The sequence below is a fragment of the Platalea leucorodia genome, assembly GCF_965183815.1.
Source record: "Platalea leucorodia genome assembly, chromosome: 5".
Lineage (NCBI taxonomy): Eukaryota > Metazoa > Chordata > Aves > Pelecaniformes > Threskiornithidae > Platalea > Platalea leucorodia.
This window is the reverse complement of record NC_138827.1, coordinates 76853857-76879812: the sequence shown is the minus strand read 5'-3', so window position 1 is coordinate 76879812 and position 25956 is coordinate 76853857. Positions and strand designations below refer to the sequence as shown.

At 39.6% G+C, this 25956-nt stretch overlaps 1 protein-coding gene across 4 annotated transcripts in view; it reads left to right on the top strand.

The window, feature by feature from the left end:
- Positions 1-218: 218 nt before the first annotated feature.
- AGPS (alkylglycerone phosphate synthase) overlaps positions 219-25956 on the top strand; it is a 64579-nt gene continuing 38841 nt past the window's right edge. For 2 of the 4 annotated variants that reach the window (XM_082314006.1, XM_082314007.1), the window contains exons 1-6: positions 219-493; positions 14453-14542; positions 18626-18716; positions 23249-23369; positions 23451-23525; positions 25191-25262. In XM_082314006.1, the coding sequence (XP_082170132.1) occupies positions 300-493; positions 14453-14542; positions 18626-18716; positions 23249-23369; positions 23451-23525; positions 25191-25262 (643 nt within the window). In that variant the 5' untranslated portion in view covers positions 219-299. Of the gene's footprint in view, positions 494-14452; positions 14543-15805; positions 16499-17730; positions 17935-18625; positions 18717-23248; positions 23370-23450; positions 23526-25190; positions 25263-25956 lie in introns of those variants that run through there. The other 2 variants (XM_082314008.1, XM_082314009.1) reach the window with 2 other exon arrangements.

Sequence of the window (25956 nt, the reverse complement as noted above, 5' to 3'; positions counted from 1 at the left end):
CTACCAATACGCGCGCCCTCCATCGCCGCCTGAGGAAGGGGAGGGGAGGCCGAGCCGCCGCCCGCCCCGCCTCAGCTCAGCTCCCGCGGGGGGGCGGCAGGCCCGCGCCTCACCGGGCCGCGCGCGCAACCGCTCCCCCCGGGCGGGGCGGGGCGTGGCGTGGCGTGGCGTGGCGTGGCGTGAGGCGCGCGGGCGGCGGTGCATGCCGGGACGGCCCATATGAGGGGAGCGCCGGGAGGCGCCTTCCGCTGGGCCGACCTCTCACCCGGCGGTGATCGGCGGCACAACACGGAAGTGCGATGGCGGCCAAGGCGGAGGAGGCAGCGGGAAGAGGCGGCGGCTCCCCGTCCTCCGCCCGGCGGCGGCTGCGCATCATCTCCGGGCACCTGCGGGGCTCGCCGCGGGCTCCGGAGCGGGAAGCGCTCTCCCCGAGCCCCTGCAAGGCGCAGGGGGGCTCCGCCGGGCCGGCCTCCGGCTCCATCCCGAAGAAGCGGTGGGTGCGGGCGGGGGTCCCCGCGGGGCAGCGGGCCCCGGGCCGTGCCGGGGAGTCCCTGCTGGGCCGGGCGGGCACCCGCAGCGGCCGGCTGCCGGTGCGGGTCGGGGCCAGGCCAGCGTGTGCCGCCGAGAGCGGTCCCGCTCCCGCTGGGCACGGGCGTGGGCTGAGGGGGCCGGGGGAGGCCCCGCGTGGGCTGGGCGGGGAGCTGCGGGGTAGCAGCGCTGGGAGGTGGCGGGAAGGAAGGCGGCGGCGGGGAGGAGGCGGAGGCGGCTAAGCCCAAACGCGGGTAAAGTGCTGAAGCGATTCCCCGCTCTAGGGACTGGACGAAACCGAAGGAAGGTGGTCTGCAGCCTCTTACTTGTTTCTGTAGTAAGTGGAATTGTATTAAAATGGAAAGTCATTCACAGTCACTGTAGTAACTGGAGCAGGGGTTCAACATTTGCAAATACTTTGAGGCTGCTTTAATGAAGAATGCAGCACGTGTGAAAAGCAAGGTTTTGTATGGGCTTTCAGTCCTCCTCTGTTCACAGGCATGTGAAACCTTCACCTTATGTGAATGCTGCCAAAAATGCACTCGTATATTAGGATCTAGCTCAAGTTTCTTAGAAATGAATAGTTAACTACGCTTTTCTTACAGTATTTAGTAGTGAAGAATCTCAGCTCACGTGAGCCCAAGGGAAGACAAATAGTCAAATTGTCTAGTTCAAAATTGTTTCACTGGCTCTTGGATTTATTTTTCTAGTAGATTCTTTTAAGTGCTACAATTATAATACCATGATATAGTTTCATGTAACTTATCATGAAGCCCACCTTTCTGCTGGGGCGGACTTGTATTTGTTTTGTGTTTTCCCCTTTCTCAGATGTGGATTTTCTATATGTGTGTTGGCTTGCTATCCTGTAAGATCATTTTAAGATTTAGGTTATTAACAACCTACTGTTTTCTATCGAGCTGTGTACAGGGACTGGTACGTTAGTGTATGGAGGTGGTAAAGAGGCAGATAGGGCAAGTAAGTGGTTAAGAGAGTTGTTGCTCCTTTGAGAAAAATCCATTCATCTCATGGTTTGTTCTCAACTTCTTTCAAGAAGAGAGCAAGGCACAGTCTGAATTATTCTAACAGGCTATTTGTGGCCCAGGGCCACAAGCTGAGCTTGCCTGCTTTGGGAGGACTGGGATATCATGGGCATGTAGTCAAACGTTAACAAATTTGAAATGTTAACAACTTTCTTCACTGAAAGGGCAGTCAGGCATTGGAACAGGCTGCCCAGGGAAGTGGTTGAGTCTCCATCGCTGGAGATATTTAAAAGACGGGTAGACATGGTGCTTGAGGACATGTTTTAATGGTGGACGTGGCAGTGCTAGGTTAACGGTTGGACTCAAATGATCTTAAGGGTCTTTTCCAATCTTAATGATTCTATGAACTTTGAAAGCCTTTTGTTCTCACTGAGGGGGATTTGATGCTCTTGCAGGAGGTGTGTCAAACAGTACTGCTTGCTGGGAGAAATGGGTCATTCAAAAATTGTTGCCTTCCATATTGAGTTTTTCTTTGGTTTGAATTTAGGAAGAAGTCACTGTTTCTGAAAAAAATCAGTATAGCTAGTTTTCAGGGATTTATCTTAAACAGATTATTGTGTAATTTCTACAGCCAGTTAATGCATCCTTGAAGAGCAGGAGAAACAGGCTTTTGTGAAGATGCGTGTGACCCGAAGGATAGCTTCTTTCTCTGTGGAAACGCAGGCATAGTGAACTTAACATCTGTACTTTTACAAGTTGTTGGCAGTGCTCTCCCATATTAGGATTTGCTATGGGATAATAATGGATTGCTATTTTTACTCTAAATAACTTGTTCTGGATTAAGAATAAAAATTATGTTGCTTCAAGGAGCTTATGATCAAAGTGATACAACTGCCAGATACTTTGCTGTCAGAGTAGAAGGGAGCTGCTGGAATGCTTGGTCCACACCATAGGTACAAATGTCTTGATGTAGCTAGAGCCCAGCCTTTTTGTATGTACGGAAACAAAAGAACCTTCAAGGGAGCTGCATCTCTGTCTTAAGGTTCCCTCTGAACATCTGAGATGTGGTTGAAACATGTTTGAGATGTTGCATGTGAAAATTCTGATACATAAATATAGTTTGGATATGAGAATCTAGGTAGAGTTTGTATTTGAGGATAATACCCAGGTTTTGAAGTGAGTGATGGGGGAGAAAGACAATTGTTGCCTATACTGATTTGGAGGTGACAAGTGATGAACACCTGAGTCCTGTTCTAGTGATTTCCAGCTAATCTGGAGCTGGTTGATCTATCTGTGAGACCTAGAAGGTTGATTGAAAAAGCTGGTAAAAATAAGTGACCTATAGATGGGTACAGTGATACTGTATGGCTTTTATCAGCAATATTAGGACAATGCAAACCCAGATGCTTTTTTCTTGCAGTCTTCTGTATGATGATTCAGCTTTTCTGCCTCTTTTGAACTATTACTTTAATTTTTCCTAGGAAAGCTGCAGCCAAAAGTACCTTAAGCAAAATTTTTGTTATGCCTGTTGCATCCTTCCTGTAGTGTTTGAAATGGTGTTAAAGCTACAGACACTATTGTACCAGATTTGGGTGCACTCTCCTCATGTTGCATTTATTCTGCAAAGTAGATGACTTCCTATGATGAAAAAAAACCTTTGTAGTACTTTAGGTGAATGTCTCTATCACAGAAATTTTTCTCTGGCTGCTTATCCAATAGTCACTAGACAGTGACCTGCAGAAACATGGCTTTCTTCTTGATAGTTTGTGGCTTAACCCCAGCTGGTGACTAAGCACCACACAGCCACTCACTCACTCCCCCCTGGTGGGATCAGAATCAGAAGAGTAAAAGTGAGAAAACTCACGGCTTGAGATAAAGACAGTTTAATAGGTAAAGCAAAAGCTGTGCACGCAAGTAAAGCAAGGAATTAATTCGCTACTTCCCATTGGCAGGCAGGTATTGAAAGCAAGGCTCCATCATGAGTAATGGTTATTTGGGAAGACAAAACGCCATCACTCCAAATGTCCCCTCCTTCCTTCTTCTTCCCCCAGCTTTACATGCTGAGCATGATGCCATATGGTATGGGATATCCCTTTGGTCAGCTGGGGTCAGCTGTCCCAGCTGCGTCCCCTCCCAGCTTCTTGGGCACCCCCAGCCTCCTCGCTGGTGGGGTGCTGTGAGAAGCAGAAAAGGCCTTGACTCTGTGTAAGCACTACTCAGCAGTAACTGAAACATCCCTTTATTATCAACACTGTTTCCAGCACAAATCCAAAACATAGCCGCATACCGGCTACTATGAAGAAAATTAACTCTATCCCAGCCAAAACCAGCACATAGTTCAAAGACCAAACTGTTAAGGATCTTACCCAGACATTTTTTATCATCAGTGAGGGGAGGAAGGAGAGTATGTGGAATTGACCGAGAGTCTGTGGGTGCTCATCTAACTGTCCCTGTTTCGAAATAAAAACGCTTCTGAAGCTAAACAATGTGTTTGCAAATTGATGTGTTTAAAGATTGCAGTATGCTTCCTACTTTTTAAAATGAGGGTTATTGAGATGGGAAAATTCCTCAACAAAGACAAGTAAATCTATTCTTAGATGAGTATCCTCTTGAGGGAGATCTCAGGTACTGTAAGAGGGGAGAGATGTTATTTCTTGGTGGCATTCCTGGCTTGAATTTCCTATTTTAATTCAGATGAAGGAAGATGGGGATCATAGTTATACAATGTGTGTTGAAGCCTTAGCAGGATGATGGGCATGTTGAAAAACTTACCAAAAAAAAAAATAGAGTTGGAAAAAACCTCTTCCTTGAAATTACTTTTTCTGAACTTTTATGTTATGCTGTTGAATTTTGTTGACTGGTTATCAGTAAGTTCCCTTTGCTGGTGAGACTTGAGTTAAAAACTTACGTACAGTTATTTTGAAGATTAAGTACATGAAGTGTTCAACTTGTACTGCTTTGGACACTGCGTGTCCGAAGAACAATGAAGGTGGTGAAGGGTCTATAGCACAAGTCCTGTGAGGAGCGGCTGAGGGAACTGGGGTTGTTTAGCCTGGAGAAGAGGAGGCTCAGGGGAGACCATATCACATTCCACAACTACCTGAAAGGAGGTTGTAGTGAGATGGGGGTCGTCTCTTCTCCCAAGTAACAAGTGATAGGAGAAGAGGAAATGGCCTCAAGTTGTGCCAGGGGAGGTTTAGATTTGATATTAGGAAAAATTTCTTCACTGAAAGGGCTATCAAGTGTTGGAACAGGCTGCCCAGGGAAGTGGTTGAGTCCCCAGCCCTGGAGGTATTTAGAAGATGTGTAGATGTGGTGCTTAGGGACATGGTTTAGTGGTGGACTTGGCAGTGTTAGGTTTACAGTTGGACTTGATGATCTCAAAGGTCTTTTCCAACCTAAATGATTCTATGAAAACAGTAAGGTGCTACAATTCCCTAGAACGCAGTTGTACCAGAGTAGCTGTTATGTATGCTAGAAAGTAAGAGTGCCTCAGAGGTGGAGCGTACACTGATGTTAATCTTGCTTGTATTGTAACTTATTCAAATCAAACTCTAAACAATTTGGTCTTTGTTAAAAGGACCTTTATTGAGTGTAACTAAATGTTGACTCAGTAGCTCATAGGCTTAAAATTTTTCTGTCCTGGAGCAAGAGAAAGCAGGGCAGAATTTCCTGATTTTCCTGTCTCTTCATGGAGAAGCTTCTTCCCTATGGGATGGAGAGGCTTGTGGATCTCTCTTAATTATTACGGGCATACTGCTATCCAGAGTAAACTAAAGGATGACTGTATAGCCAGCTGCCTGCTCTGTATGAAGTTCATGCCCAGGTTGCTCAGGGTAATGTGTTAATATCACCATACCTTTATATAGACACTTGTAATTCTTGCTGTAGTTGCTGGTAATGATTATGACTATATCAAGCAGCAACATGAATTAACTCTCTTAAAAAGAGTTGATACTATTTGAATTTAACAAGTAACTTCAAAGGCTTCATATCTTACCACCAATACTCAGAGCAATCTTTATTTTATTATAAACATTTAACTCTTTAGACAACAGTGTTTAAGCAACACTTGTCACTAAACCAAATCCTCATATAGCTGACTTCTAAGCTTAAGGTGGTGGGAACTTAGGGCAAAGAAGGAAAGAGATTGTGCTGCTAGAAGGTCTTAACAAATCAGAAAAGTAAGAGCCTGTTGCAATGAGGAAGGTGTGGCAGTTCACAGGAAGCTCTGTGATTGCAACAAAGCAGTTAATTGCTAGTCAAGGTTAATGCTTGAAATAGAAGAGCAGATAAAGTGAGAAGATTCTCATCTGGAAACATTAGCCTGATAAAAGAAAATGTCATCTGAAGGCAAATGTGACTTCATACGCAACAGCAATTCCTGTCTGTCATCAGGCTCCAAGTAGTTGAATGTCAGGCAAATGACCTGTAAGAATTCAAGTAATGTAATATATGTATTGTTAGATCATTTGATACCAGGTAAACCAAACTGGATATATTCACTGGTTAAATGCTATTTAAAAAAACCCCTAGATACAAGACAGAAGTGTAAAGTATGTTTAATATATAAAGTACAGTACGGATTATTATATGAAAGCAAGTAGCAATTTATAGCAAAAACTGAAAGAAATTTGTAGATTGACTTCTTGATATCTACTGAGATCTAACCTGTCTCTGAATCTGAATTCTCTCAGTGCCAGGAGGCACACAAGGCATGAACATCGTTCTTCCACTTCGATCGGTCCACGGCTGCGTGCTCTGGAGTCAAGGGCCACAGCGCAGTCTTCCGTCGGTTTCCCTCTCAGGACATGACCGATCCAGCTCCATCTCCTCCTCCTCACTTCGTTACCGATTTTCTCCATCCCCGCCATTTCTGATGCTCGTTGCTTCTGCAACTTTTTTTTTTTCTGGGAGGAGGTAATTGGCCTCCTGCCCAACCCCCATGACTTGGAGGGCTGATCTAACCTGTTATGTACAAGAAAATGAATGTGTATATATATAGCTATTTGTTTAAACTTTATGTGTTTAAACTGAATAGAATGGTCTGTTAATTGAATAGACTAATTACTTGGACTTCCTAGAAGCTACTTTGAGCTGGAGTAAAGTAAGGACATCTGTAGTGTAACAGGTTGCAGCCAACTAGACTTTCCTGAAATATTACTGTACCTCTTCAGAGAGAATGAATAATGCAAAGTATTAAAAATCAATTGTAGGCTGAATGTGATGGACAAGCATAATGCCTCTGTAGTCTTGTTATATCCAAAATTGGGCTGTTGTGTGCAAGTCTTCAGCATTGATGATACAGGCCAAAAAGTTTTCTTCAGCAGTTACCTGATGTATTTGCTACAGAGCATGACAAAAATTCTCTATGCAATAGGTAAAACAGTGTTGTCCAGGAACTGAGCTTATTTTGCTTGAGCAAATAAACAGCAGACAATTGATTCCTTCATTAACTTGTTTTTTTAGATAGTGAAGCAGATTCCCTGGTTTTGCAAGCTTTCAAAAAATACTCCTCAAAGGACTGATCTCTAGTGTTTGAAAACATCTTTAAGTGCGTGTTCATTTACTGCCTGGAAGTAGCCGTGTGCATGCATTTTTGTAGTAGAGCAGTCTCTTCAAAGATAAAAATCATAAATCATAGAATTGTTTAGGTTAGAAAAGACCTTTCAGATCATGAAGTCCAACCGTTAACCTATCACTGCCAAGTCCACTACTAAACCATGTCCTTAAGCACCACGTCTACCCGTCTTTTAAATACCTCTGGGGATGGGGACTCAACCACTTCCCTGGGCAGCCTGTTCCAGTGCCCGACTACCCTTTCAGTGAAGAAGTTTTTCCTAATACCCAGTCTAAACCCCCACCTGGTGCAACTTGAGGCCATTTCCTCTTCTCCTATCACTTGTTACTTGGGAGAAGAGATGACCCCCATCTCACTACAACCTCCTTTCAGGCAGTTGTGGAATGTGATATGGTCTCCCCTGAGCCTCCTTTTCTCCAGGTTAAAATGAAACTGGTGTCAGCTGAAGTAGTAGGTGGAATAGAGATAGCTTCTAGTAAATATTCTGTTGCATAAGAATCATCATTTGGCTAAGTGTATACTGAGAAGGATAGATATAATGTCTTGGCTTTACTGAATCTTTAATTTACCCTAATTGACTTAAGCTTTCTATGAAAGGACACTAGAGAAACACCAGTTTCCTTATTCCTTGGGACTTTGTTTATTACAGTGTGGTCAAATGAAGAGTAATGAAATAGTCAAGGCTAGGAACATGTTTAAGGTGAGTTAACATTTGTTTTATCAGAACAGTTTTTTAAAAAAAAAAAAAACCCACACTGTGCTTTGGAGTACCTAAACCCTTGAAGTCTTCTTTTATGCCTAAAATCTTATGTCTGCATGAGCCACTTACTGTAGATGTAAACTGCAAATTTAAATGCAGGTTTGTGTTGCCCTATCAGATATTCAGCAAACAGAATAGCAACTGAATCAGGTGTATGTGCAGCTGCAGGGGTTTAGCCGAAAGTGTGGGCTACAGAACCTGAATGTGTCTAAGGTTATAAAACAGATGTTGTGTGACTTCAGACTAGAGAGCGATTTACATTTGGTTTGCTGCAGGGAAGATTGTCCAAGAGGAAAGAAGTATAAGAATGACAAACACAGTAGATACTCCCTGCCTGCAGCATGGCATTCTTCTCCAGATAAATGATGCTTTCACAAAGCACTTCTGGAAGGGATTCCTTGTCTATGTTCCCTTTCCTAATTTCCAGGCACCTGATACTAATTTACTACTGGCTCCAAAACCACTGTGGAGTGGCTTGCTTACTCAGGTGAGAAGTGTGACTATATAACCCAGAGAGACTACTCCAGAGGAGAGGGAGAGTGACCTTCTGGTATCACCTGTGGAAAGGGTTCTGAATTTCCAGCTGGTGGTCTGAGTTGGTAACCAAAAATCCAGCTGAGGTGAGCTTTGAGGAGTTACTGTCTGGGTAATGTCTTGTTGTTGTAACTACTTAGCACCATAATACTACCTCAGTCTTACTGCACCCATGTGCTGAGTCTTGCAAGAACTCTACAACCTGCAAGACTTTTTACATTGTTACATTAGGCAAATACTGGTGCTTTAGCACATGTGGTAGCCCTTAAAACTGCCACTTTAAACTCATTTCCAAGAGTGTGCTGGTTCTTGGGTCATGGAAGAAGAATGTCTGTGAGTATTTTCTGTATATGTTGTTTTAATGCTGAGCATCAGCTGGTGATTGAATTGAAAATGCTGATGGTTATTGTGAGGAAGCTGATGTGAGCATCTTGGCTTTGCTCCACCTGAGTCACATTGGTTCAGCTGGGTTGAACTGCACTTTCATCCTGCTTCTCTGAAGAAAATATATGAAACTGTCACTCGTCCTTTGAGTAAATTAGCCTGTTTGTTTAAGTGTTGTGTATAATGTACCAGATCCTCAGATTATTTTGGAGAAGGAGGAAGTTTTGTTGGTATTTATGTGCTTAGATGGTATGTCTGTGTAATAAGGCAATTTCATTCTTTGTTAAATCACATGATGCTAATGTTTGGAGTTCATTCATTACTTTATCTTGGTTCTGATGTTTCATTGAACAATCTCATGACTTCATCATAAGTGGAAAAAGCTTTTTCCACTTTTCTGGTGTTATATCATCAATGTGCTTTAGACCTTGGAAAACAAAAGGCTCCATAACTGTTGGTGATACTTTTCTTTTGCAGTATAAAACTCTTCTTGACTGGCAGCTGTATGTATTGGGTACGCAGATGTCTGATATGCACTTGTGATATGAATTTGAAACTACTGAAAGATGATATCCATAGTATAATTTCCACATGGGTTGAACTTTGGATGCTGAGCTTGGATACCTGTGGGAGACCCTGTGCTTGTTCTTCAGTTTCCTAGGGAGAGACGAGAACTCTTTCAGCCAGTCACCGTGCCTCTCTAAAACATGAGATTTGGAGAGTGCTGACAGGTACAGTTTTATTGAAATAGCATAAGTCCGGAGGCTTCTGCCTGCCCAGCTGAGTGATGGGATGCCTTGGGAGCAGGGACCACTCTCCTGCCCCCCGAGACTGGGCATGCTGCCACCTCCTGAGTTTCTGCCCAGTTTGTAGGCACCATAATGGTCGTTTGGGGGCTTAATATAGTGCCTTATACTGTGACCTGAACAGTGTCCTACACAGTGTCTCCTTGATTATTCTGTAGCCAGTTTTCCAGAAGAATGCAGAAAACGCTTGACTTGTTGAACAAATATTTTGCTGTGAAAATCCTTATTGCATCGAGTCAATCTAGTATTTCAGTGTTGGGCACTGTAATGAAAGTAAAATATTTAAATACACTTAACCTAGTCACACTGTTTTCAGCTCATATTGTTACTGTTTTCATGGTAAATTGTTTTCTTTGTTTTTTTTTCCCTTTCGGGCAATATAATTTTGTGTGTGTGTATATACACACACAACATACATTTAAAGTTAAGTGAGCTTTGCTTTATAGTACTTCATACATTTCAGTACTGACTTTCTGGCTTTTAAGTTAGAAGGCAAGAAAGAACTGGTCACTTCCTACTGTTTCGGATTAAAATATTCTGTATTTCTGTTGAAGATGAAAGTAGGGTTAATGAGCTTGATATTTTGTTGAAGCCAATGTACTGAATAGGAAAGGTGTCTTTAAATGAGACAGTTCTGGTACAATACAGAGCTGAGTAACATGGAGTTTAAAGCAAGAATAATATCAAATAGTGATGAGTCTGTCTTTACTATATATATATTCTTGGAAAGGGAGCTGGGAAGAAAAATAGAAGGGTATGTAAATTATGTTTTGCTACACATAGAACATGTGTAGCATTAACATGCAGTTGACTAAGCCAAACGGAGCATCTTTCTTTTTTCAGGCTGGGGCGTGATGCTTTTTAACATGTTTTGAGATGTTCAGATATTATTCAGATATTATACAGGGTATTCAGTTTTTTGTTGTTTTACCATTTAGCAATCAAATTCTTGAATTTTTGAAGAATGAGGATAGAAACTGTTACTGCAAGGGAAATTTTGTTTCAGGTGGTACAAAATATTGAAGTGTTAGAGGAGACATAATTTGTAAAAGTCTGTGTAGGTATAATGGTGGTACCTATTAGTTGCAGATCGATATGTAGCTTGAGTCCCTTGGTCTCAGAGCCAGTATTGGATACATTGGGTACTCATACATGGAGGGAGCTTATAATGTGTGCTTAGGTCTGCAGATGCTGAGCAATTCTTTCTGCCCTTTATACTCTTCTGGAATATGAGATTTTGGGAGTGAAAACCTTGGGAAATGTAGAAGGCTACATCGATTGCTCATCACAGCTTGGATTATTTTTGAGAGCCAAGATGAACATGATGCATGATGATAATCTGGCAGGCAGCTCTAATTGCTACACCAGGGCATTATGGAGGGCAGTGGGAGTTCTGCAGTGGAGCTGGGGTGGGAAAAGCTTTTTGACTGTATAAATAATGCTGCAAAAGGGCAGTATGAAAATGAAGAAGGAGGAGGAATGCTGTTACAACACTTGTGATCAGAAAAAGCCTTTTTTCCTTGTTTGCCCTCTGTTTCTTACTATGCTGTCAAATTACAGTTTTAATTTCCAAATGTAAGCTGGAAAGATAAGGAAATGCAGAGCAGGTGTATGTTATAGTGTATTTCCCTTACATGAGGGAGCTGGGGTAGGGAGGCAGACCTGGGGAAGAACAGCACAGCATGCTGCCCTGGCCTCTATCTTGCAGACCTGCTAGTGACTTCTGAATAATGTCAACTAATATGTAATGCTCTTCCAAAAAGTTCTGCTGCAGTCTTTGAATTATATCCGTATGACATTGCCATTGCCTCAGTAGTCACGGAGGCTTGTGGCTCTACTCTGGATATCTCCTGCTTTCCTCTGTGCTGAAGACAATTCTCTGGAGCCTTGAGGTTCACCAGCTCTTGTTCATGAAGAGCATACCTTTCAAATGGTATGTGAGATGATCAGCTTGGTCTTCACTGCAGGCCATGTCAATTAGAAATCAGAGCTGACTAATCAGTCTTTCTCTTAAAATCTGGTCTTTTTAGGCTTCTGTTTTAGGGAGCCACATGCACTATTTCCTCTAACTTGTTCTTAGTGTGTAGGCATGATGTGCTAGGAACTACAATAAGTAAATCAAACAGCAGTTCTTAAACTGGCAGTACTCTGGTATGGTGGAACAAAAGAAAGAATAAATGTAAGATGACTTGTTACAAAAAACAGCCCTTCCTATCTCCAAACAAAAACCTTGCTCAGTATAGTTTTGAATATAAAAATCAAATGCTTAACTTTTTGTTGTGGTGTTTACCTGTCACAAGATATAATACTGCCCATTATGTGGGGGTGGTAGGGGGAATCTCCTGACTTTGTGTTATGAAGTAGCTGAGAGGTCTTAGAACCAGCTGTTCTTGTACAAACATGCAAACTCTTATATTAGATTTTAATTTAATTGTATCCGTTACACCAATAACAAGAGCTATGTTGTCTGGCAGAGTAAGCCTTTGTACTTATTTTGTTCAGGAATAGTTCAACTTGAAAATAAACTTCTAAAAAGTTAAAACTCTTAGCCTCTGTTTTGTATTTTAAAGCCTGATGAAAGCACCAGAGTTTAACACTCCTTAAAGGCCTAGGAAAGTAGGCCTTTAGAAAAGGCAAACAACTGGGAATGCAGTCTGCTTAGCAGAAAGACCTCATATCTGGGTTTTCGTTCAGTGCCTTAATAGTATCTCACCTAGATTTTATGGGAAGTATCTATCTGTACTGACATCATGACTAATGATAGTTTCAAAGCTGTACTTTATCAGTGTGTCGCATGTCACCAGTTCCTTTAGAGCCTGGTCTCTTGTGCCTTGGTCTGTCTGATTGTCTCCAGCTCTGCAGCTAGTTTCTGCCTTGTACTTTGCATACTTATGTTGGCACTGCCTTGCAAAAGGACTTAGCTCTCTAAATTAGGGGGGAAGCTGCTTGAGCCTTCCCCAAATTTTGCTTAATAATATCAAGTGTGTTCTGACTTCACAGGATTTAACAAACTACAGATGTCAGGTATATAGACATACTACATGTAGTCAGCAGAGGGAGAAATCTTGCCTTGAGGAGGACTGCGATGATGAGGATTTGAAGGGAATGCTTAGTTTAAAAAAAATAAAATAAATTCCACTTGAGTTGGCCAATTCTGCGTGAGCCTGTTTGCAGCTGGGAGCGGCTCAACTGTGTATGACTTAGTGTCTTTGTGGAATTTCTTAAAAATATATACAATATTTATAAGACAACACTTATAAGTATACATATATAGAATATAGGAATACATGTAAAAATAGGCAAGACTACACAAAAGTGTTCTTAATGCATGTTATGCAATCTTTTGTGTCAGTGCAATAGTACAAGGCATTCCTGTGCTATTGAACATGAGTGTATCCTTGCCCTTTTCTGAGTGAACACTACATGTGTAAAGATTGAGTCTATTGAGAGAGGAGGCAGCCAAACAGAGGCTTCTGTATCTGGACAGCTGTCTGCTCAAACAGTTTAGTTTTGGCTGAAATTTTAAATCAGTTCCTTGATGTGGAAGAACAGGCTGACTATTTCACAAAACTGTAATAGTTACTGAGTACTGAAACTGCTCTATAAAGTTTGCTTAAAGTGCTAAATTTGTTAAAGGCTCGTTGAAATGTCTGATTCAAACAATTGAAATACATGTCCATGGGTTTTTTCCATTTGATTAATTAAAACTTTGTGTACAGGCAGTTTGAAGAAAATGAATTTTGATTAAGCTAAGTCTATTTAATGACAACACTGACAGTATGTCAGCAGCCTGTGTTAATATTATCTTTATAATGAAGGCCGTTAGTAATCAATCATCACCCAGTTATTTTGTGTGTAATGGTGGAGTTATAACTGACTTGAGGCAGTGCTTTCTCTGAATCACAATGTGTTTTTGAAATGGTCACCCCCTGATCATCATCTTACTCTTACATTATACAGTCAAAGAGTAAGAGCTATCTTCACTGTATATAGTGGAGTGAGGTAATCTGTTTTCTGACTACTTTAAGGTGCCTTTTTATTAATGAAAATTCAGTTTTTAGGTTAGTGCTTCATTTCTAATGTAAATAAATGGCAAACTTTTAAAGCAAAGTTAGATTAATGTGTAATTACTCTTTGTATATCTGAGTTAAATATGTTTACATTGATATACTTCTGATGACTTTATCATAATTAAGAGATCCTCTGTTTTGGTATGGTTGTGCTTAAGATATTTCAATTTTGTGGTTGCTTTTTGGCAGTTGTGGCTTTGTTGGGTTTTTTTTCCTTTTATATTACCTTTCTTTTGGCGGCATGCTTTGAGGTCACATTCAGGTTGTATTTGCTGTGTTATTCCTGCAGTTCTTGGGGTTTTTTTTGACTTTCCAAAATATATTTTCAATCCAAATGTGTCTGAGTGCCTCATCAAGTGAATGTTATTAAGAATGTAGTGGGATTACAGTAGTGATGTTAACTACAATTTAAAATTATTCTCGACAGAGAATAATAATGCTAAATGCCTTTATCATTCTGAAAATATTTAGCTGTTACCTATTTGTGTGTTAGTATTTATGTATAGATTTAAAAACAAGTGTCTTTCAAACATTGCTCTTGCCAATTTGAGAATATCACCATACAGTGTGCATTGACTTAAGCTGGTTGTTTTTATAAAGCATTTTGTCTTTCAAGTCTTAAGATGCAATCTGAAGGAATAATGGTTGTGGCTGCAAAATTACTTTTTGCCCTATTAAGCTATGCAATTTTGATGTATACTTGATTTCTTGAATTGCTATCTGATAAGTTTTTTCCAAAGCCATATAACTGCAAATTTGGGGCTTACAATATGCTAACATTCTCACTTATGTATTTTTCTCCCTTTAAGGCAAGAACTTCTGAAGTGGAATGGATGGGGATATAACGACTCCAAATTCATCTTCAATAAGAAGGGTCAAGCAGAATTCACAGGAAAAAGGTAAGTTGAAAACTTATATAACTGAAGTATCTTATTTGGTGATTTTTTTAAGTGTATAAAAACTGCACTGTTCAGTTAATCCAAAGAAGGCAAAAAACTTGTTTTATTTCATAGAATAGGTTATTAGTTCTGCCTTTAACAGGTTTACTAAATTCTGTACACTGTAGTCTAATATGTAATAAAATAGACTGTGTGGCTTCTTGGAAGGTTTATTGAAAGTATTATAAGGACAAATTAATGTGAGTCTTCTCTGTAACTTGATATACTCTGTGCATTAAACTTCCCTTGGAGAATGGAATCAGACTGAGAATCTGCACCATGTTCTAAAGCTTTAGATAACATGCAGCAGGTCAGTGCAGTTTTGCCAATTTTAAGAATCTCTTGAGCATCAACAAGTCGCTTTATTAAACTTCCAATCTGTGGTTTAGGTTTCTTAACCATTGTGCGTGGAGCTACTTTATCCTCTGAGCTTAAAATTAAAATCTGCTCTTCAGTTGTATGTTCTGTAGTAGCAATGCTTCTGATGTATTATCTACTACCCCTTTCTTAGAAAAACAAGCTTGCTGTACAAATAGTTGGTGTGGTTTTTTTTTTTTGAGGAAATGACATTAAAATTGTCTACCTGGGGATCTCTTAACTTTCTTCCAGTGGGATTTAAGCCTGCTACTTGACATTCTAACTTTTTTTTTTCTGCCTCAGTGGAAAGTACTCTTGCGGTCTCTTCTGTGGTTTAAAAAATACACTTTCTGTAAGAGTAAAGAAAAACGGGGAACAGAAATCTGAAATAAGTACTGTCCTTCAGAAAAATTCCCTCCTGATCTTTGAGTTTGTGTAAACTAGCATGAGCTAGTTTGAGTCAAAGCTGCAAAAACCTAACTGGGATGCTGAGCACTTTAAACCTTAATTTCTTATTTTTCAGGCCCAGATTAAAATGCAAAGCCTTGTCTTAAGCACTTGCGTTCACTGTATAATATTTAGGGAGATCTTGGTGTTCTCTCTTCTCTTGCCAGGATTCTGACTCTTGTCACTTTGTCAGTCATTCTTTCATCTGATATCTTTAGTTTATCTAGGGTAGGTTTTGCTGCACAGAAAACTTACGCAGTGTGCTTTGAAGGAAAAAAAGGTAAAAAGCTGGACTTGGATTTTTTTTTTTTTTTCAGGAGGAAGCATCGAGGCTGCTCTTTGACTGATGATACCAGTCACTGTTCTAGAATGGGGGGAGAATGGTGTTTTTTTTCCCCATCTGCATTCTCTCTCTAACTGATAATAATATTAGAAATGCCCTGCTGGGTCACACCAATGTAGTTTCTATGGAATAGTTTGTCACAGTGGCAAAAGGAGAGTTTTTGAAGTGAAAATAGGAGAACAGGGATCTGCAAAGATGTTGTAGATACCTCATCCTTTTAGTATCCACTTACAGATCTGTTGTCCATAAATTTGTCTAATAGCTTTCAAGTCTACTGATTGTGTCTGCCTCCACAACATTCCGTGGCAGCAAGTTCCAGGTTGTCGTTGTGTGAAGCACTTCTGTTTTAAACCAAGTATCCCTTACTGTAATGCAGGGTTAGGTGAATGATAGTTCTTCAGCCTATCTAATGCTTTGTGGATTATATAAGACTCAGTTGCATCCTCTTCCACTTTCTCTTTATGCTGAGTCCTGGGCACTTTAGTCTCTGCTTGTAAGGCCCCTTGGTCTTTACAGCTGCTGTTCTCTGAACCCTCTCTAGCTCTGCTACATATTTTTGGAGATACAGGGACAAAAACGGCGTGCAGCACTCAGCACTCAAGGTGTGGATACACCAGGGTTCAACAGAGCACCAAGAAGAGATTAATTACCTTTCTTCTTATACCTGCCTGATGGATGCATAATGCTGTTGGCTGCTGTTATATGTTGTCAGTGAAGATGCTGATTTTTTTCCTGTACTGACTACCAGTCTGATTCTGCAAAATGTACAAGTAATGTGGTTTTTTTCGCTCTTGCAGTTATCTGCATCTTATCTTCCATCCTCATTTGTCTGCTCAGGTTTTTAAGGTCCTGAGTTCCTTCCTATCAGTGTAGTTATCCGTCTACCCAAAAGAGCTTACTATTGTTCACCTGGTTGGACAGTCCACTGATGAATCCAGATCACTGATGTATGTAAACATATGTATGTAGACATTATGTAAAACTGGTCCCAGTACCAGTGTGTGGCAAGCTGCACTCCTGAGTCTTAGTGACCAATAAACTCTGTCCTTCGCTTCTTATCTTAACCTTATCTTATCTTTCAGCCTGTAGAAGAACCTTTCCTTAAGTACTGTAGCAATGTATTTTCTTTAAATAGCTCTTGGGGTCAAAACCTGTGGAAGTATAAAGGAGTGTGGAATTTAATGTTCTCTATATTCCCTTTGTTCACTTCCCGTTTGTACACCCTGGTAGAACTCCAAGGTTTAGTGAAACAGGATTTCCCTTTATGAAAGCCATGTTGACTTTCCCAACAAACCATGCTTTTCCATGTGTCAAATGATCCTTTTATTATAGACTCGACTATCGTCTCACCATGGATAGATGATACTTGCTAGTCTGAGCAACTAAACCTGTTTTTTTGGGGGGTGTGTGGGGGCAGCAGGTCTTTTGGGGGGCTTCTTGCACCATCAATGTACATACAAAGCTTTCTTCCTGAGCAATCATGCATTGCATTCTGTGCCGTAAACTCCTAACTCCCTCTGTATTGTGACTTCTGTCTGTGTCTTGACTTAAAAATTGTTGGTTTTCCAATAGCTTTAGTTTGTCCTCTGAATAAGCAATTAAGGTTACCCTTGCAAGCTAGCTATAGCAATAGGTTGGCAATACCAAAAAGTATGTCTAGAGAAGAAAACACACCAAGCTGACTTGAGTCTGTCTGTACCTTTGTTGCAAACTCCTGATGCAAATGTATTAAACTTCCATTGCTTATTGCACTTTCCTTTTCATAGAATTCATGTAACTGTTTCATATGGGTACAATGATGCAATCATAGCTGTCACAGGAATAATGACTGAATACTGCCTTCCAAGCTGAAGAATGTAGCTTGAGTTGAGATATGATTGTAGCCTTTTATCTCTAGTAATAGAGTAGGGTTTTTTTGCAATAGAAGAACTGGGAGGTGGTTGACATGAAGAAACAAAAGGAATTGATCTGCCTGTATAATAGGTGATTTAGTTGTAGAGTTGGTTGCAACAGCTGTGAAGGACAGAATCATAACTGGATTAACAGTGATTGAATAATCTTAAAGGAAGACCCATGAGGCATAATGCAGTGACCCAGGTACAAACTATAGTAAGGATTCTCAGCTGCTGAAAGCTCTGAATACTAAAGAAAGGTCCTTTTTCTCTTCTCCTCAAAGAATGTTTGTGCAAACATAAACATGCACAAGGTGTGTGTATATGTATATAATAGAAATAGTTTCTACCTGTTTAAGTGTGTCTCCAGCCTTATTTGTTTTCACATGTAGTACACATGTTCACAAATAGCTCCTCTGTCCCTTGTCTGTAAGTCTTCCATCTGTCACATGGCTAAGCTCTTGCTGAAGAGATTGCGATAGGAATAAATTCAAATTGCTTGATGGATTCTGATGCATTGTGATGATGAGGGAAGAATCTTTAACGTTGTTTTTCTTCAAAACATTTAAGGCGTACTGAGTGGGGTTTGTCTGTCTGAGACTGCTGTTATTTACATTTCAGTGTGTCCATACACACATGGCCTCTACCTGTAACTGGCATGTAAACTGTGACACTACTTTCTGCACTACTGAAAGGGAAAGACCTTTCTTAAAACTAAAGATGGGGAGGGTGGGATATCTGGAAAGCCTAATGTCACAATTCCCAAAGATCATGCAAGAAAATAATACCTTAGAGGTTGACAATTGATTTGATTTTTGTACAGAACAGTTAAATATAATGAAATGTGTCGTTGCATGAAAACTAAATGTGCAGAAGCTTTGCAGGCTTGTAGGTAAAGAATTTGATTTAAAACTTAACTATTTGTGCATACGTAGAATTGGAAGAAGTGTATCTGACATACAGTCTTTTAATTTAAAATGACCCTATGTAATATTGACTTTTCAGGTACAGATTAGGTGGTATGGTATTACCAACTTTTAAGGAATGGATAGAAAAAACCTTTGGAGCAAGTCTGGAGCACAAAACTACCTCTAGAGTAAGTAAATAGCTGAACCAGTTCCTTTGAACATTAGTCTTGATGATAATCAAGACCACATTGTTAAAGATGATTCAGCTGTTGTCTGGAAAGTCGCCTTGCACATGATCTAAATATAGTGTATTAATACCTCAGTTTTTGAAAAGTGTTCTACATGAAACATTCAATGACTTAGCATGACTTGTGGTTCCAGGTTAACTGGTAGTACTTCTATTGGAATGAAAGTCTCCAACACAGGGAGGTGTTTTTGTCCTTGTTTGTAGGTTGCTTTTCAGGATTGTAGAAACTGTTAGCCTAGGGGGAATTGTTTATGCAACTTCAATGTTGTTCATGATAACAAAGACAGAAGATACAGTGAAGTTAAATTGTGCTGTTTTCCGTGTATTTAATGAGATCCAAGTTCTTATTTGACAGTATTTTTTTATATGTCTGGATGCTGAAAACTGGCTACCAGAATACTCAAGATTGAACTGAATGTTTTCAGAAAAACAACACATTTAGAATGTTCTGGGTTTTGTGAAGCATCCATATTTTGCTTTTCAAGAAGAGTAACTCATGTCAGAGTCAGGACACCTGACTTTCTTCTAAGAATTCCTTTGAGGCTGCAGGTTCCTGACTAATAGCTGCTTAAGCAGTGTTGGAAGCAGGCTGTGTTTGTACAGTGACTATAGCAACCCTGCTTTGGGTAACAGTTTTACCTATTTCTTGAATGAGTTCATGATTGCGTTTTCTCTGAAGTAGGTAACCTCAAACAGCCTGAAAACTTGAACATTACTTCAATCTTCTGTTAATCAAGACATTCTTTCATCTGCTATGACTTGCAGGATCTCTATCTGCCAATACATTTTGAAAAAAATCATCTTGATGTTTTCCTTGACCAGGATCGGTCTTAACTGGCAACTGCTTTAATTTGCTGTGACCAGAGGTCCTGAGAGATGTTGTTCCCTTTCTACATGTAGAGAAAATACAAACAAAGTAGAGTTGGAGGACAAGGGCAGATTCTTGAATAGTACCTTGATTCCACAGCAAGTCTTGCAAAACAGCTCTTCAGGATATCTGCCAGCAATGTTGAATGCTTTCCCATTGTGTTGTGTCCCTCTCGTTCTGATGTTCTTGTTGCAGTCTGAAACAGGTTGACTACCCTTGACACAGAATAGGACTCTTTAGAGTCTCCAGTATGTATCTGGACTTCTCATAACTATTCCAACTACTACTGCAGTACAGTACACTTTCACATCTCTGTCATAGTTCCTAGTTTATATTTCAAGTTGTCATGCTGTATTGGTTTTTTACCTTCTATCATCAGAGCGTGAAGAAACTTGAATATAGGAACAGTGGTAGGAGAAGAATCTCTTGGTCCATTTGTCTTTCTATCTCATATCTTCCTGCCTCTAGTCTACAAGACTGGAGGGTTCCCTGTTACATGCAATTTTTCTAATTAACAACAGTAAATATACTTGCTTCTGTGATGCTCAAGGCCTGATGACATTTTTTTCCTTTTTAAGACTAGACTTACCACAGACAGCAGTTTAGACCTAGTTCACGTAGGCTTCCTGTCTAGCCTTTCAGTGCACAAATCTTAAAATATTTCAGTCCCATATGAACAAATAAAGGTACATTTTTGTTTGGTGTTGTAAGATTTATATGGATGAATATTAACTTTTCAGTCTTGAAGATGAGAACTAAAGGATTAAACTACTTGTAGAAGAGAGATAAAAATAGAGACACCTAAAACCATCTGCAAGGAATTGTTATAGCTTTCAGTGGTTTGTGCCCCTCTTATGGAGAATGAAGATCTTCAAGTACTTGGTGTTCAACTTGAAATGATTTGAAATAGTTCTGTCTATGGAAATCCATGAAGAAACCAAAGTTTAAAATAGAAAATGTAAGCACAGCTAGCAGGGATTTTTAAAGTGGTTTAAAGATCTTTATTTGATACCTACTTGTTTGTTTCTCATGTTTCCCAAGTTTCTGTCAGAGCTCTGCTCTTCGGGTTAGCAAACAGCACTGTGTGAATGTGCATTAATAGCAGAACAGTAGGAGCTAAGAGCAGCAATCCAAGACGTGACTTCCTCTGTGCTTATTGTGACTGGCCCCTGAGATCATGATCTCTCATTAGCAGTGTGCTTCTCATCTAAGCACCACTTAATCTCAACTTCTGTGATTGTAGGCGACAAAGTGAATATGTTGGAGGGAAAAGCCTTTTTCTCAGATGTCTGACACCTTATTTCAAGAAGTATAATATTATCCTTAAAGCAAATCAGAACATCACATATCCTCTTCTAAAAGGATGTGTGTCATATGTCATAGGTCATGTGTCCCATATGAAAACTCTAAAACACTTCGCTATCCTTTTGAACTTCTAAATGTTGTTAGCTATCAGTCATGAATGTATCTCATGCAGATATTGCTTTCTGAATTATCCCTGTAAGTACTCTTAATTTCCACATAACCTTACATAGTTTCTTGTAGGGTAGACACTGGTAGGCAAGTTCCATCACAATGGATCTTTTAACCTTCAACAGGGAAGTTTTCAGGTAGTTAAGTCTTCTCTTCTTCAGCTCTCATTACTTTGAGACTCAATCCATTCAGAATAGACTGCTGCTGTGGTGGCAGATGGGAGACTATTCATCTCTATTTTCCTTGTGGTTAGTTTGGTAACTGGTGCTGTCCTCTAAGCTTTTTATCTTAAGATACACGTTGGCAAGAAGGATCAGCTGTTCTGGAGGTTATGTAAAGCAAAGATAGGCAAAATTCCATTTCAGGAAAGAAAACTTGGATGGGTAGATATACTTTTTTTCAGAAGACTGAAACTTCAGAAGGTGAAAGAAAAGTGAATTGTTTTGCTTTTTTCTCTTTGTTCTTGTCAAGAAGTGTAGGCTAGGCTTGTCAAAGAAATGTCCAAGTTTCTTTGAGTATGTGGAACATTTTGTACAAAATACCTTTTTGGTGGTAGGGCTGTAAGCAAGCTCTTCCTGGCACCATTAGGCAGCCCATAGTCTTTTCTGATGGCTTTATAACAAAATTGCAAGAATCTTCTTCTATTTATTTGAGTTGAAGGTGAAGTCAGTTAATTTGCCAGCAAGGTTTTCATGACAGAAGTTTGAAAGCACTGCAATATTTTTTAACTAATACTTATGCAACTCCTAGTTTTTAAGAGTGTATTTAAAATAAAAGATGAAGTAGTGAAAAATTTTCAGTTCTCCTGTTCTTGAACTTGAGGGACTTTGATAACTAGAAATAAGATTCTTGACCAACGTTTTCTTTCAAAATAGGAGTTGAAGTCCAGAAGTTAACTTTTAGTCATAAGACAAGCTTTATATCTAATTAAAGAACTCCTTAATTACAGGCCATTTGTAATAGAAGACATATTGCTTTAGGGAGGTTGCCCATAGAAAAGTATAAATGAATTTATTGGCTCCATTTTTAAGGAGGGGAAAAAAGCACATTGTCTTTTTTGAACCTTCAAAGCACTTAAAAGCATTACAGTTAATGTCTACAAAGATTGTATTTTTTTGGAACTGGGTCCTGTAAAGAATCCTCATTCTCTTAAGTAGGTTTAAAAAGTCAACACATGAACTATGTTTTCATGTGCCTGACATCTAAAGTGGACTTCAGAAAAGAGAATTAAGTGGCTAAGCCTGCACTTTGAGAAGCCATAAGAATATTATGTGAGACATCTGTCACGAGGACCTGGAAGAATGTGTTGTTAGAAAATCTTAAGCAGGGGTTCTCCCTCTGGATTTGCCTCGATTCAAGACCTGTTGGTAAGCCAAAATGTCCGGTGTAGCTTCTTTGAAAGAAAAACTTTTTTTCCAAGGTGTTGATCAGGACTTCTAGCTAGAGGCTTTCTAGAAACACCTGCGTGTTAGTGACTGAACATGGATTTTATAAAGTCTTTCTGATGTGTGAGGTCTGCTTAAAGTATGCTGGTTATGTTAGACCAGTCGAACTTTGTTTTGCTTTGCTTTGGACTTTTGATTAGGCTTTGATCTGAGATGGATTTAACTTCCAGTACATGATAGGAGGAGGGGAAATGGGTTGGTAGAAACAGAACTGTAAATAGAGGAATTTGCAGAGTGGGTAGTTGCTTTAGTAGGTATTTCTCTGTATTGGAGGAGGAACTTATATTCAAAAAGGAATTTTGACCTTCAGTCTCTACCCCTTTGTCAACAGGAGAGTCTCTAGTTCTGTTCAGGCAGCTGTCTTTCTTAGATCTTGGGAAGTCTTTAAAAAGGTATTTTGTTCAGTATGCACTCATAAGCTAGTGCATTTCTCCAGATTTCTCAGGAGGACAAAGGGTAAGAATGTGCTACTGAAGTAAAGCTTCCTGTGTGCATCTAGTCAGCTGAGTACCAGGTAGGACAAGTGGGATCAGTGATTGAAGATGAGGAAGAGAACTTCTGTATTTCTGATCTTAAATAGTTGTGTTTGGGTATCAGCTAGTGTTAACATGTTTTTATTATTTCTGTTATACAGAAATGCTGTAAGAGTGAACCTACCTTTAATGAACTTATTTTCTTGTATTGCAGGCATCCTTAAATGTTAATGATGTACCTCCATCCATTGTAAATGAAGAATTTCTTCAGGATCTTAGAGCCACTAAAATCTCATATTCACAGGATGCAGAAGATAGGGTATTCAGAGCTCATGGTAAGAGAGCTTCATTTATGTAACTGTGCTGCTTTCAATGCTTCCTTGTTTGAACTTGTTAACTTATTGTTTGTGTTTCAGGTCACTGCCTACATGAGATATTTGTACTCAGGGAAGGAATGTTTAAGCGAATTCCTGATATAGTTGTATGGCCTGGTAAGCTTTAATTGTCTTATTCTCCTTTCTGATCGGGGAGGCCATTGTTTACTAAACTCATGCTTTTTTGTCATGGGCAAGCTGTGTCTTGGTTCATTGACTTCACTTGTCTTTACAGAAACTGAAGGGATTTTCTCATGAATGGTAATTGTGGCTGTTTAACATCTGGATTGCAGGTTGTGCCTGTGAAATCCCATCACTTTGTGGGGAAGTAAAATTTATTATTAACTATAGCTGAAGTTTCTGTTGACAGCTGAGTTCATAACTTAAGTAACCACAGTGTAATTTGAACTGGTATATTCCCTGAGAGTAGTTGTCTAAATGGCAGTCTAAATCTTGTTTTTTGAAGGAGTACATGATGGTAAAAGAGTAGTGAAATGTTTGTATTAAAGAACTTTGTTTTATGACATGCTGTACTTAATTAAAAAAGTAAAACACCTGCAACTCCTATCAGAACACTTTACAAAGGATCACTGACTTGAAGAAAGAGCAGTGCAATTTGAGTACACGCTAGGCTCATTTTAAATAGAGTAATAACTAGTGTTGTAGATAATATGTAGTAGAAAATATGCTTGCTTCTATGTAGTAGAAGGATACAAATACTTAAACTGATATGACTTAGGAACTACTTTCCATATGCCATCCTTCAGTAGCTAACCAAAAAGTGATTTGATATAAGTACCTGTCAATTTCTGTTCAGCTGTATGAATCCAACTCTTTCCTGACCTTTTATAACTTTTTGATACTTTGATAGCTGCACTGCATTAGAAACCCCAAAATTTCTGATAAGAACTTAGTCTTAGCTCAGTTTTGCTTCCTTTATTTAGAGGAAAAAAATCACATATGGGAAGCATAGAAAGAAGCACTGTAAGATGCATCTCATTACTTGAGGACAGGTATTGACATGACAGCACTGGTGACTATGAACAACACTTGCCACAGCTTTATTTTGTGCAGCTCCAAAAGCAACTGAAATAAAATGATTGACTATCTTTGTTTAAAGCTGTACTGTATGGCAAGAGCAAAGTAGCCACTTTGTAAGCCTCTTTATTCAGTCCTGCTCATTCTCTGCTGTTTGCACAAACTCATGTGTGCACTGTATTTGACCTCTTTTTTTTTATCCTTTTCCTTGCCTGTGCACAAGCATTTCTGCTTCCCTCTTTGACCAGATACAGAATGCATTCTGAAAAAGTAAATTCCTCCAGCAACTCTAATTCTGAAAATGAACGTGAGCCAGGAAGAAAAAGATGTGTTGTTCAGCTCTCAGAAGAGACTTATTTCTCACTTAAAATAAATTGGACAGCCTATTTTCAATAAAATCTTGGAGAACAAATCAAGTTCGAAGCTACCTAGATTAATTGTTAACTGTTTGATTGTCCATCTTGCCCTGAGAATTTGCAGGAGGTCTCAATCCATGAGTAGAGCAGGAGACTAAGGCCGTAGTTAGTTCTTCAAATGTAGAATTGTTTCAGGTCTAAACTTTACTCTGGAACTCTGATACTTCAGAGCCCAGCTCTTATTTAGCGCCTAACTCTTTGAAATATCTTCCTTGCTGCTGTCAGAAAAGGAGCTGCTGCTTATTCAGACTGCAATATTTAGTACTCAGCACAAATAAAAGTACTAAGCATAAATCCCGTTTTTTTTTAACTGTTTGGACTTTTTTAGTTTGCCATGAAGATGTAGTTAAAATTGTGGAATTAGCCTGCAAACACAATATCTGCATAATACCATTTGGTGGTAAGTGTTACGAAATCTCAAATCTATTTTACATTACTAGTGAAAATGTATTCTGCTTGAATTCCATTTAAATATGAGATCTTAGTAATATATTGTACCAATAATTCAATAGTTAGGTTTTTTAGTAGTATTTTAAGTGTGGTCTTAATTTTTTTTATGATCTTGAAGTTTTAAAAGCTGCTGTGTTCAATTTAGTGGAAGTCATTAAAAGTATATCAACACCTTGAATATTGAATATGCGAGAGGAGTGATTATATGAAGCTGAAATCTACCTCTGTGCCTTGGAAGTCTTCTAGGAAATAAGAGATGCAAATATCTGTGTTAGAGGTATCATGTTTTTGGATGCATTACTTGTGCTCTGTTCCCATGAACATGTATAAATTAGGTTTTTTTGTTGTATTGTTGAAGCTCATAGGTCCAGGGAGGATTGTGGTCAGACACCCTACTGCAAAATCGTTAACCATAACTCTAAATTTCCTTCTAGACATTGTTCAGTTTGAAAGTTATAGTAGAGACTCCTGTGGCAAGGGTATTTCAGGAAATGTTCCAGGTACAGAGTACAGTTAAAGGCCTGTATCCTTATGTGTCCTTCTCAGCCTAAAGAATTTCTAAAGGACTTCAGGTTTTCAATTGTGGATGCTTTTTCCTCTAAGCCTGCTGAAGTAGAGTGATGAGCTACCTTGTTTTGACTTGG